A 12,936-nucleotide genomic window follows, 5' to 3' on the forward strand; every position below is an offset into this window, starting at 1 on the left:
TTGAACACAGGGGCTGGGAGTGTAGCTCAAGGTATAGTGCTTGCCTTGTATGAATGAGGCCCTGCATTCCATTCCCATACCACCAGGAAAAGATAAAAGGGAAACAAAAATGAGGCTTGAAATGATAAAACAGAACCAATAAACCTCAGGTGGGATCAGCCCTCAGTGCCCACTTCCATGCATGCTCCTCAGGTGACTCTTAGGAACTCTCTTCCTCAGGCCAGGGCCCAGAAGCCCCATTCTCCATGAAGTTCAGAACCAGCAGGTCTGGGAGCCACCAACTGAGGGCAGCAGGTAGCTCTCTGCTGCCCTCTGGTGATGATGAGGAAGAACAGGCAGAGCTGCTGGCCCAGAAGACAGAGGCACAGGGAAAAGGCTGGGGGCCTTGGGCTTCTGACCCGGAGCATGGACCCTTATACCCAGGTAAGGAGCAGGCACTCACTCCGTACACCATGTCCCTCATCACAGGGGCCCCTGAAGAACTGCCCACTAGTACTCCAGGGGCCTCGCTCTCAGCTGCCCCGGGCCCAGGGGAAGAGTGCTGACCTGCTTGATGGGGATGGCCCTTCCGCTGCCGATGCTGTCCACCTTGCACTCCGCGGCCTTCTTCTCTCGGTCTAGGTCAGCTCCCTTTCGAGACTGGAAGAGAGAAGAAGAGGCGTGTTAGAGGCTCGTGGCCTGGGGGGAGAGCTCCCGCCTGGAGTTCCCAGCCTCCCTCCTGACTCCCTCCTCCTGGGCAGCCCTGGCAGAGGGGGCGGCGGGACGGGAAGGAACGGAGACCACGAGTATTCCAACGGGTTTATTCTTACACACGGCACCATACAGAGCAGCACAGGTCACTGATCCGGGCCCGCCCCTCCCAAAAGAGCAAGGACACGGAATACCGAGGGTGGGAGGAGCAGACAGCCCGGGGGGCTGGGATATAAGAGAGGGGGGGCAGGAGAGGTGGCTGGTGGGGCTGAGGGCTGGCCGGGAGCACAGGGCACGACAACCAGGGAGAGCAAAGTCCAGAAATGAGCGGGCGGGTGGCCCGTCTGCGGCGCAGACACCACACTGCACGTGGCTCCGAGAGCATCGGTGTGGCCCGAGGGCACAGTGGATGGAGAGAGAGAGGAGAGAGGCCAGAAGAGGCCCTGTGCCCTGCCAAGCTCCTGGGGCAGAGTCCACCCAAATGCGGATCCTAGGAAATAGGGGGAGGCCAAAAAGAGGGGGCAAGGCAAGCGCGGTGGCTGCGGCTTCCGGAGCAGGAGCAGGAACGGCAGAAGTCCATGCAGGAAGGAGCAGAGGAGGGGAGGGGCAGGAAAGCTCCCCCCAGGAGCAGCTGGGCCAGCGGGCTTCGTCGCCCCTGCCCCTCTGGGCCTCGTCGCGCTGGCCGGCCGGCGTGGGGCCAAGCTCCCTTCTTCTCCATGCAGCGAGCCTGGCGCAGTGTCCAGCCGGGCCTGGTCCCCGGCAGCCCCCAGCGCGGGCTCCGGCGTTCCTAGCCTTCCCTGGGGGTGGGGTTAGTTACAAAGGTTCCTGTGGGTCTCTGGAGCGGGGAGCTCGGCGGCCGCTTCTCATCTGAGAGCAGTCCCAGGGCCCGGCCCGCCTCCGGCCCCGCACAGGGGGAATGTCCAGAGGTGCTGTGTGTCACCACCTGGTCTTCTAATTTGGAAGGAGTTGGAAAGGCCTTTTTGTTGATGAAAAGTTGGAAACAGTGGCACATATCTGCAAATATCGAAAGAATAAAGATTTTGGCAAGTTATACTCAAGCCCCGCACAAGTCGGTCAGCACTGGTGAGGGCAGAGACCCAGGCGCCTGGGGAGAGGCGAGGCAGCAGCGGGATGAAGAGGAGGAGGAGGAGCAGGAGGAGGAGGAGGCGGCGGCGGCGGCGGCTGCACCCACTGGGCAGATGTGGCCCAGCAGTCCATCTCAGAAGGGAATGTCCACCACTCAGAGGCCTGGGCTCATCCCTCCTGTTCTCCCCGGCTGCCAGAAGCCATGGGCACAGAGAGGGCCAAAGGACTGCAATTGCAGCGGGGGAGAAAGCACAGCCAGGGGAGCGGGAAGAACTGGGCAGAGCCTCCGGAGAGTCAACGGCCACCCGGCAGCTCCAGGTCAGTCCCCAGGCCCCTCCTGGGCTTCACAGGCCGGACCGCCACAGCCCTCTGCCCCTTTGGCCCAGGGAAGAGGAAGGTGGGTGGAACTGCTGCCACCAGGTCCCCAGACAAAACTGCTGATCGGGGAAGAGGGTCCAGCCCGCCCCAGTCAGGCTGGTGAGCCAAGAGGCTGCCAACCTCCAGTGGACCCCAGGAGCCCAGAGGGGCACCTTTCCCATGAAGGACGGGAACAGGGGCAAGAGTGGCAACAAATGAGCACATGGAATCATGGGGGAGACTGGGGATGTCAAAACCAGGCCCAGCAGGGGGTCACCAGCCAAAGAGCAGGCAGGACACACAGGGCGCCCCTTCAAGCAGGTCTGATGAGGGAGAAGGGTGGCCCCAACAGCGATGACGGGGGGAGGTCCCAAGATACCCGGTAGAGATGACATGCCTTGAGGCCGCCTCAGGGACAATGGCGCAAGTGAAGTCACCATGGGAATGATGGAAAGAAAAAATAAGGTAGCCACTGTGAAGATGGAGAGAATGAGGGCCTGGAGGGAAGGCCGTGCCATGAGCTCGCAGCAGCAGGGGCAGGGGGAGCAGAGCCGAGGAGGGCAGGCAGCAGGGCGCACGTGGAGCCAGCCGGAGTGCTGGGCAGGAGCCGTGGAGCCGGGGTGGCGGGTGCAGGAGGGAGGCGGAAGGTGCCTGGGGTTGAACCAGCCAGTGGGGGAAGATGGGAGGTTAAGAATGGAATCCAGGCAGTGGATGACTGAGGCACAATGCTGGGGAGCAGGGTGCCAGCAGCGGTCACCATGACACAGGTACCCCAGGGTTCTACAGCAGCGGCAGCAGCAGCAGCAGGTGTGGGCACAAGCAGGTGGCCACAAGGTTCTGAGCATCTCAATGAACAGAACAAAGGCAGGAAGCTACAGGTCTGGGAGGGTCGGGGCTGCGCAAGCCAAGTGCGCGGCGGCAGCCACAGAGAGGTCAGTGAGCGCGCACGGCAGGCGCGGTGGATGGAGGCAGGCAGCCAGGAGGGAGAGGTGGGCAGGCAGGGCAGAGGTGAGGACGCAGGAGCAAGGCCTGGGGCCCTGGCTCTGTCCCGCCGGGTCCAGAGAGTCTGGCCTGGCTGTCTGGATTTGGGCCCAAGCCAAGAGCCAAGCCCTGGCTCTCAGAAAGAGGCGCGCGGAGTGACGCAGAGGGACAGGCCGCTCACCCACCTTTGTCTGGCCAAGACTCCAGGAACAGTCCAGCCAGGGCCCAGCAGGAGGGCCAGAGTTGGGGAGGACACGGTGTATAAAAACTGGGAGTGGAGAGACACAGGCTCAGAGGCCCAAGAGCTGAGGGGCTGGCCCTGAGCAGGGGGTACCCCGACTCTGGGTGGGGGCATGAGGTTGGTGGGGAGGGGCAAGTAGCTCACAAGGAGACAGGACAAACCTGAGCGGGAGGCACGAGGCAGCGTGGTGAAGCCCAGGAAAAGATGGCTAAGCCTTTGTTAAACCAATCACAGCGGTGGGTGGGAAGCATGAATGTTCCCCTCGGCAGTGGGGTAACGGAAAAAGAGCCGGAAGGCGGATTGGGAGGCCTGCCTCTGACTCTAGCTCGGCCAGCTAACCCTCTGTGGCGCCTTGGGCAAACAGCCTTCTGGCCTCCGGTTCATTAGCTGTTGAATCAAAGGGGGTCAGGGGAGTTAGGCCACAAGTCCAAAGATCCCCTCGAGATGACACAGAAACCCTCAGGGCTGGGAGGGAGGGAGGGAGGATGTGGGGTGGGCAGGGAGCATGTACACAGGGGGCCAGAGGGTGGGCTGGGGCCCTGGAGAGGGCACTGAAGGGAAGCTCCTTGTGGGCCCAGAGGAACAGTCTAGAGATTCTGAGGGCCCAGTGAGGGGCCTCTAGAAGCCATGTGTGTCCTGGCGTGAGAGGCTGCAGGTGGCATCCTTCTGACGGGGCTGCCCGTGCCCTCCTGGCTGGGAGCTCGGTGCTCGGCCCTGCCGGTGCAGTGGCGGCAGCTGGGCAGGGAGGAGGGCGGGGCACGTACCGTGAAGATGTTGGAGCGCCGCTTGGACTGCTTGCGGATGGGCGTGGGGGTGGAGGAGGCAGCGATGGTCTCGATGCGCAGCTCCCGCTGGCTGATGCTGGGGGTAGAGGGGACTGAGGACGAGTAGTCGCTGAAGGCGCTGCTGCCGCCATTCGTGGCCTAAGGACAAAGAGGGCTGCTGAAGTGGCTCTGGGATGGGGTGGACAGGGAAACCGGGGCAGCGTAATGGGGACCTGGCTTGGGGCGCACCGGACGACAGAGGCACCCCTTGCTCCTAACAGTATGTACCAAGGGGAGCTGGAAGGGCGAGGAGGCCAGAGATCCAGGCGCTGCTGTGCTATCGCGGGCTGCGGGGGCTGCCCAGTAGGCTGGAGAACCTGTCCTGGAGCTCTGAGAGGGGGCTTCTGTACTGATCAGGGGGCTAAACCAGAGGGGAGGACTAGCAGGCCAAATCAGAGACAAAGCCTAGAAGTGAACGAACTATGGAGCCCCCACTTGCAGGGGATCTGGAACAAGGGAGCGGCTTACCCCAGATGAACCCCTAAAGTCAGACACGCAACAACCTGGCAAGATGCCAGGAGGTGGGCACCATGGGCCTGGATGGGCTCACAGTGTGGGGGTGGAGCAGGGTCTAAGATTTGCTTTGAGCATGTGTATGGCAGGGACAGAGATACAGGGCAGAGAGCAGGACAGAGCTAGGACTGCCAGAGTAAGCTTCAAGTGAGGCACAGAGAAGGGAAAGAAAAGAGACGACAGGGCTCACAGGGTGGAGACGGAGTGCACCGAAGGTCTGCTCCAGGATGCGGGAGACCAGAGACCTGCAACCCACCTGCACTCCCCAGAGCACCTGGCCCGACCGCTTGCCTCCTGGAGCTCTAAGGTTAGCCTAAGGAGCCACTCAGCAGAGCTGCCAGGGAAGGGTGCAGCGCTCTCAGAGAGCGTCAAGCAAGACCTACCCCTCCTCCTCTCTCCTAAGAGGTTATGGATGGGAATTCTGGCACCTTCTCACAAGTCCTAAAGAGAGGGGAACTGCAACCTGGCTGCCACTGGAAAGTGCGGGGGCTGTAGGCTTGACCCTCCATTGAGCCCGTCAGCGCATGGCCCAGGGCTTGCAGCAGAGGGCAGCAAGGAGGGAATGTAGCTAAAGGACCCACTGACCCACATGCCAAGGGTGGAAAACTAACCTGGCAACAGGTCCAGGTGTGGACGGGCATCTAAGTAGTATTACTGGAGGAGTGCTGGCAGGAGCTGGTTCAGAAGCCCCCACAGTCCACACAGCACCAAAGGCATTCACCCCTTGGAGCAAGCACTGCCCTCCCAAAACAAACACTCGAGAGGGTGACGGGCAGGCCTCTGTGCTCAGCAGACACTGGCTGGCAGTTGCTTCTTCCTCCTGGGAGGAGAGCACGACAACTGCTGCCAATGAAGGGGTTCACCTACAGCAGGAGGGGTCAGGCCAGGGTGGCCAACCAAGGGCGAGTGCCCAGCAGGCCTAAGAGACCTCCTCTCTAGGTACCAGCAGAGGACACAGCTCCTGAGATGATGCTAACAGGGCTCACTAGAACACATGTGTGTGCTGCCTTAGCTGAAGTGGTTGGCCGGAGACAGTGGAGAGCAGAGGATGGAAACAGGAGTGGGGAAGGCAGTCACGTGACAGAACCGAGGCCAAGGCCAGTCGTGCAGGCTAAATGGAACACAAGCCACATGCAGGAACAGGAGGCGGAGTGAAGTGGCAGAGGAAGTGTGAAGAGGCAGCAGAGGGGGCGGTGGGACCCACAGGCAGGCCCAGGGTCAGGGCAGCGGCCGCACCTGGTTGATGTGCACAGCTGGGATGGAGGCAGCGGACACGGCCGAGTGGCTAGGCGAGTTGGGCAGGGACTTGCAGGGCCCAATCGCCAGCTGCTGCTTCTTCCTCAAGGCCACGACTTTCTGGGCCACTGCAGGGGACAGCAGAATTGATTACACCCACTGGAAAGAAGGGCAAAGCCCCACTGGGCGCCTCCCTGCCAGGGGCCTTCCTGCACCCGCTGGGGCCACGTTACCGTCCTGGAAGACGCGCTCCACGTTGAGCCCGTAGGTGGCGCACGTCTCGTAGTAAGTGCAGCGCTTCAGGTCTGTGGAGAGCTTGCGGGCCCTGCTGTCATCGATGACGCGGGGATTGGCGGCACTGATGGCGTCTGTTGGAGGGGAGGCGTCACTCGTGGCTGGGAAGTGGGGTGGGTATACAGGCCCAGGGATGCGGAGTCTGGGCTTCATTTCATTTTGCTATCATGGAGTAAAAATGAGCCAACCACTCAACCTCTGAGTCTTTTTATTCATCACAAAAAATGTGGACACAATGGTCACATGGGTTGCAGGACTCAGCTAGAGAAGAGCAAGAAAGAGGCCCTGGGCTACCGGCAATGTGGGAGGGGCTGAGAAGGGAGTGGAGGCTGGGGGCTCACGTGCCCCTGCCCACCCAGGCTCTGCTGGCCCCACCCCTGCCCCTGCTCTCTTGCAGATTTGGGCAGGCCCCGCCTCACCCTGTGTGCCCACTAGCACCATGGGCACCTCGCTGGCATTGCGGAAGCTGCAGAGCCGCAGGAAGTAGTTGTACACTGTCTGGAAGCTGATTTCATCCTCCAGGCTGAACACAAACACCACCGCATCCACCCAGGCAGCGAACTAGGGGAGACCAAGCAGAGTTAGCACACTCGCCTGGGTGTGCAAACTCCCACACTGGGAGGGCGGGAGGACCCTGACAGGCCCTTGTCCCAACTTTGCCCAGTCCCACCAGAAACCACGGACCCTGGCAGAAGCATCACCTGGAGCTCAGGGGGACCTCCTTCATCTCGGATCAGCAACAGGTAACTTTGGCCGTCCACCACAATCTCCTTCTTAAACCGACCCCCTAGGACAGAGTGCAGAGTCAGGACTAAACTTGGAGGAAGGGCACACGGGAGCCAGGCAAAGCAGAAACCTAAGCTCCCGGCGGAGGAGATAGGAGGATGGGGAGGAAGGGGCCACAGTGCCAGGGAGAAGAGGTCCCTGTGGCTGGTCTCTGGGCCAGGCTGGCCCTGCGGCTCACCTTCAGGGGACTCCTCCTGGACATAGGTCCCTGTCAGATAGCGGTGCACCAGGGCTGACTTCCCACTAGACAGGTTCCCCACTATGCCCTGCAGGGGAGGAAGGGGCAGAACAGTAATCAGAGGCATGGGGAGAAGAAAGGCCAGGGCTGAAGGGAGAGGGCGGGCTGGAGGGGAAGAGGCTCAGAAGAGGCAAAGCCCAGGCCCACCATTCCAAACCTGGCCCACCCATCACAGAGCTGCCAGGGCCTCCCTCGGGCCCACTCACCACTTTAAGCTCCGGCACAGAGCGGCTCAGGGTCCACTCCTGGCTGTTCACAAATGAGTCTGTGAAGACAGAGCCACCCCATCAGGGCCACTGTGGCACATACACCTGTCTTAACTGCCACCATCTGTGTTGCCCATGATGCCCCTTCTCAGCCAAGGCCAGAGGATAGCACTGTCTTCCATGAGACCTTGAACCTCACCCTTAGTTCCCTAGGGAGCAGCTGGAAGATACTTCCTAAGGGAAAGTCAGTCTTCAGGACAAGGCTGAGGGCTCAGTCTCAGTCCTCCCTGGCCTTAGACTTGTGTCCCTCTTTCTCTTCTTTATACTCCAGTAGGTATTTCCCACCTGGAGCCCACCTGGCTTAGTGCACCAGGGTACCTCTCATCCAGGTTAGAGGCCACTCCGACAAGTCTCACCCAAAATGGGCAGGGCATCTGGCAGAGGGGGCTGACTTCCTACAAGTAGGAACTGCTCACCCTTGGCAGGGTGGGGCCACCCACCACATTCCTGAGCCAGAGTGAAGAGGGAGTAGCCTTACCTGGCCCTGTTCTGTAGGGGCAGGTCCAATGAGGCCGTATCTACCCTGCCCTGCCCAACCCCTTTCCCAAGCTCCTCCTTAGCTGGGAGGCCCACCTCCAGACTCCCTTCCCTTCAAACCACTTCCAGCACCACTGGCCCCTGAGTCAGGCAGGGATCCTCTCAGAGAAGGGAAGCTGCCAGCTACTCATTGTCCTCTGATGGCCAGCCCCCATCTCCTTTGCCCTCCAGGTTTCCCACCTACAGCCTCCAGCAAGCTCCTGCTGGCCCAGCCTGGGCTGGCCTTTGTCTGGGCAGCGCCTGCTTCTCCCTGGCTCCCAGACACACTGACACTGCCTCAAGTTGTTTCAGAGTAGTTATTATAACCAGGCCCCTAGCAGTGAGAGAGAGGTCAACCTCAGACTGGGAGCTAGGAAGCTGTGAGTCCAGCCTACAGCCACCTGACTCTACAGAGCACCTTCCTTTCCTAGGCCTCAATTCTACATGCACCAAATAAGGGGGTGCACTGGGACCCTTACAACTTCCCTGTTCTAAGATGTTGGGCCAGTGCCATAGCCAACTACGGCTGGGAGTCCTCCTCTCCCACGGTCATCTCTTCAGGACACTGCTGATGACCCCAGACACCAACTGCAGCACCGGTGACCCTTGGAGGGACCCATCTACCCCAGGCCCACACGGCGTGCCTGCCTTGACCAGGTGGGTTCCCAGCAGATTCTCACTCAGCCCTCAGTCTTCTGCCAGACTCCAACCAGAGAGGCCACCCAGGAGGCGCTGCGGAGATTCCCCTTACCGCTCGGCGCGCTCAGGAGCCCGGGGGCCGCGGCCGCCCGGCGGCTCCACAGTGGCGCAGTGGGCGCGGGCTCCCTCCTGCGGAAGCGGTTGGTGAGCAGCCTCCAGAGGCTGGCGGCGGCGCGGGGGCGGCTGGGCTCCGGCGTGGAGCTTGGGACCTCGGCGCCCAGTAGGTCGCGGCGGCTGGAAAAGGCGCCCAGGGAGCTGGCGTCGCCGTCGCTGCGGGTGCGCGCGCGGGGCGGCCGGGCCAGCAGCCCCGACTCGGAGCGCCGGATCTCCTGGCCGCGGCGCAAGCGGAAGCTGAAGCTCTTCTTCAGCGCCGACAGACCGCGCCGGGGACCGTCGGAGCCGCGCCCGCCGCCGCCGCGGAACACCTGCCAGCGCTGGCTGCTCCACAGCGATGCGCCGCGCAGGAAGCCCGCGCTGCCCGCGCGGCCCAGCCCCACGCCCGGCGCCTCGGCCGCCGCCAGCTCCAGACGGTTCACCTCCAGGAACGTCATGCTGGTGGGCCGCGGCCGAAGCGCCGGCTCCCCGGGGGCACGGCTGCGCCGAACCGGAGCGGGGCTGGCCGTGGGGCTGGCCGCGGGGCTGGGTGCGGGCGAGCCGGGCCGCCCCGAGGGCGCGGGGTTCCGGCGGCCGAGGCGCGGGCGCAGGAGGCCAAGTAGCAGGCCACGGGCACCGGTGGGCGCCGGCCCCGAGCTGCCCGAACACACGCTCCGCGGCCGCGCTGGCTGCTCGCGCGCGGCGCACAGGGCGGCCTGCAGGGCGGCGGCGGTCCGGCCGGCCGGGGCGCCGTGCAGGTCCAGCGAGTCGCAAACGCTGAGGGCGCGGCGGCAGGCGGAGGGCCGCTCCCCACTGCAGTTGTCCCCGGGCGGCCAGCCCCGCTCCATGCTCAGGGCCCGCTGGCGAGGGCCAGGCCCATGGCGAGGGGCGCGGGGCTGGGCCCGGGCCGGGCCGTGGCCGGGGGCGCACGGACCTCCGGCCTTTGGGCACCTGGTGTGGGCCCAAGTCCTTCGACTCTCCCACCTCGCAGCCGGCAAGCCCAGACCTGGATGGGCTGGGAGCAAGCCCAGTCAGGAGAGAGAGGCGGCAAGTCTGGCCTGGAACACCTAGGATCCTGGAGCAGGGGAGCCTGCCTGCTGGGGCAGCCCCTGGGAGCCCTCAGAAAACAGGAAATTCCAGCCCAGAGCTCCTCCTAGGACTGGGCAGGTAGGTGAGGAGTTGTCATTAAGAGCAAGCCAAATAAATAACAGTCCTTGAGTTCTGGAGAAAAGTTGATCATTTTCTTTCTCCAAAGGAAGAGCCAGGACCAGGAGGACTCATTAGGAGTCAAACTAGGAGTGAGGACGCAAGCCTTAAGCCATCTCTGGGCCTCAGTCTCTTCATTTGTAAAATGAGGAGCTTGAGCAAGACAATCCTGTCTCAGTTTCCGGCTAGACATTCTGAGCTGGAGAGCTGTTGGATGCTGAAGCCAGCTGCTGTTAGTGATGGAGCTGTCCTTCTCTCTGAAGATTATAAACTCCAAAAGATACTCATCTGTCTGGACTAAGTATCCTCCTGCCTACGGGCAGCAGAAAAATCAAAAGATAACTTCCAGACCCAGACCACGAGTGACTCACTTCTGAGCCTTCAGTGGCCATTCCCTGGCTGCTCACTGGGTCTCACCCCCTGTCCAGATGATGGCAGTAAGAGAGCTTCCAGTATTGGCCGGCACCTGACGCTCTGTAAATGGAAACACCCCAAACTCTGATATACTTTCAGTTTCATGAGAGTAGGCTGTACCCAGAAAACCTGGGATCCACCCCAAAACAGAGCAAGAGCTGTGCACGGTCAACATCACTCCTTTCCCAGGCTGTTGAGAGAGCCAGCATACCGCAATCCACAGAGTACCACCAGAGGCCCGGGAGCAGATCAGGAGAAACCAGCTTCGGTAGTGGCAAGGGGTGAGGGGTCTGAGCTTCCTTGGCAAAGATTTCACTCTCAGGACTCCTCCACCCCAATCCAACCCCACTTCCAGTGTCCCCTCCAGCATCCCAATGTCCCTTTCAGCTTTAGAACTCCCTGGACTGAGCTGGAAGAGATAAAAGCTACACATTCCTGTGGGGGCTGGGGCTGGGGGCATGCCTGGGAAGGCAGGGCCTCTCTGTCCTAGGTGCTCTGGCAGAAAGGAGGGCTGGAAACTCCCAAGTCCTGGGCTGGATCTCTGGGGCACTTCATATCTTTGTGGGTCTAGTTATTACAGTTGAGGAAGGCTGCTTCTCTCCAGGAAGCACATTCCCCCATATATCCTAGACCATTCCACAGAGGAGCCTTTCCCAAGATCCTCAGGCAGGCACAAAGCCAAGAACAGCACCCAATGCTCTGTTTAAGTCTGTCAACCTTTCTGAGCTTCAGATTAAAAGGACAAGGTAGTCTTTCTGCCTAGACCTGCCTACCTGCATGTGTCCCTCTGCGTTCTCTCTCACATGCACAGGGATTATCCTTCCTCAAAAAGAATAAGGCTGACCATTCACAAGTCTTCCCCCAGCTAATGCAAATGCAAGCCCAGGCAGTAGCTGTGGGAGCCAGTGTTTGGGGATGAGGGGGACAGGACAAGATGGCTAATGTGGGTATGCTGCTTTAGCATTTTAGCATCCTCCCTCAGTGGAGAATACCAGGATGGGTCAGAAGGGAGAAAGTCACAGCTCATATGTGCTGGTCACATGGCATGTGTGGCACACACATACATACACAGGAGTCAGAGAAAGCAGGCAGCAGTGCCCAGTCCCTGAAAGAACAATGACACAAGAGGACACACAGGCTCCTGGGCTCCACTGCACCTGCAGAATCCACCCAGGCAGAAAGCTTATCCCAGGTCAATTCCCAAACCTGAATGGCTTCCTCTTCTTTACACGTCTGTCTCCTCCTTCCTGTCCCCTTTTCCTGGAAACTTTTCTTGGCCCATAAAAACTACGGAGGGAAGATCATCTGCTCCCACCCAAACGTCTCAACACATCAGGTCAGTAGAAGACTGTGAAGTGGAAAGCAGCCATGGACGCACACCTCTTCCTCATGGGCCATCCCCAGGTCCTCCTGAGCTATGTCCAGGTCAGGGAGGACGTCTCATCTGACAAGATTCTGCTCCAAAGACATGCAGCAAACAGCTCTATCCCACAGCTGTTACCAGTGAGCCCAGAGCAAATAAGGCAGCCCTACAAAGCTCCAGGCTGGCAGTACCTACCAAGGACCAAAGTCCACAAAACACTCGGGTTTGCTATTTCCTCAGGTCATCAGAAGGACTTGCTTTTGGGGGCTGAAAATTTCCCTGCAAATTTTTTTGGGGGGGTTGTTAAGATGAAACTTCTCAGATGCCTGGAGTGGAGATTCCAAGTCAGGGATGAACAACCTCCCCTGGGGGAGAGAGTGTAGGAGCTGAGCACCAGGAAGCCGCTCCCGTCCTGGAAGCCTAGGAGTTGGACAAAGGGTTGGCTCCAGATGTGCCCCAAAGCTGGCTGTGCTTGGTTTCCGATGCCCTACTCAGATACACACAGGTGTCTGGGGCCACGGGGGTTGTTATACAGACAGAAGGACCATGGGTAAAGGTGAAGCGTGCAATGACGTCCAGAAGAGAATGCTGGTCCTGGGTGAGAGACAAAGGGCAGCTCTGCCCAGGAGTCCCTCAGGCCTCTCCCCAGGGCTCCACCCAGTGTTTGCTGGCTGATGCACTGATAAAAACTGGGTTGTGCCAGGCTGCAGCCCACACGGGCACAGGAAACTGGTAGAAACCCTCCTTCTCCAAGATGAAGAAGGACCAGCTTTCTCCTGGAGACCAAAACTTGTGGCTGGCCACAGGGAAAGGCTTCATTCAAGCTTCTAGTGGCCTGTGTGGTCCCAGAGCCATACTGGCCTCCAAGACCAAGCAGGCTCTTCCCGTCCACAAGGTGGCAGCAGAGCATCTTCCTGAGGCCCTGAGTGCAGGCGCTGGGGTGGGGCTGGGGAGGCTGGCAGGGCCCTACAGCCCCCTTGGGTTGGCAAGGCCACTCAGGAGGCAGTAAGGAGGGGCACACCAAAGCTTCTGGAAGGCTGATGTGTGAGCTGTGCACAGGACTCTGGGACAGGGATGAGGGCACAGAGAAGAGGGGAGAAGTCCTTGGGCAGCCACGCTTGTACACAGGCTGA

At 60.7% G+C, this 12,936-nt stretch overlaps 2 protein-coding genes and 1 long non-coding RNA gene across 13 annotated transcripts in view; 2 read left to right on the forward strand and 1 right to left on the reverse strand.

The window, feature by feature from the left end:
- TMUB1 (transmembrane and ubiquitin like domain containing 1) overlaps positions 1 to 12,936 on the forward strand; it is a 106,441-nt gene that overhangs the window by 69,058 nt on the left and 24,447 nt on the right. The gene's annotated exons all lie outside the window — the stretch shown is intronic.
- Positions 1 to 12,936, reverse strand: part of AGAP3 (ArfGAP with GTPase domain, ankyrin repeat and PH domain 3) — a 51,419-nt gene that overhangs the window by 19,486 nt on the left and 18,997 nt on the right. For 4 of the 11 annotated variants that reach the window (XM_079151066.1, XM_079151065.1, XM_079151064.1 and 1 more), the window contains exons 1-9: positions 8,780 to 9,803; positions 7,453 to 7,511; positions 7,187 to 7,274; positions 6,924 to 7,009; positions 6,642 to 6,783; positions 6,162 to 6,296; positions 5,929 to 6,056; positions 4,120 to 4,278; positions 547 to 639 (exon numbers count right to left, since the gene is read on the reverse strand). In XM_079151066.1, the coding sequence (XP_079007192.1) occupies positions 547 to 639; positions 4,120 to 4,278; positions 5,929 to 6,056; positions 6,162 to 6,296; positions 6,642 to 6,783; positions 6,924 to 7,009; positions 7,187 to 7,274; positions 7,453 to 7,511; positions 8,780 to 9,668 (1,779 nt within the window). In that variant the 5' untranslated portion in view covers positions 9,669 to 9,803. Of the gene's footprint in view, positions 1 to 546; positions 640 to 784; positions 1,705 to 3,516; positions 3,740 to 4,119; positions 4,279 to 5,928; positions 6,057 to 6,161; positions 6,297 to 6,641; positions 6,784 to 6,923; positions 7,010 to 7,186; positions 7,275 to 7,452; positions 7,512 to 8,779; positions 9,804 to 12,936 lie in introns of those variants that run through there. The other 7 variants (XM_079151067.1, XM_079151068.1, XM_079151069.1 and 4 more) reach the window with 4 other exon arrangements.
- LOC306668044 lies at positions 7,519 to 11,202 on the forward strand. The gene is made up of 2 exons (XR_013765715.1): positions 7,519 to 8,685; positions 9,812 to 11,202. It is a non-coding gene; the product is annotated as an uncharacterized lncRNA (long non-coding RNA).

Source organism: Sciurus vulgaris, assembly GCF_902686455.1.
Source record: "Sciurus vulgaris genome assembly, chromosome: 8".
Lineage (NCBI taxonomy): Eukaryota > Metazoa > Chordata > Mammalia > Rodentia > Sciuridae > Sciurus > Sciurus vulgaris.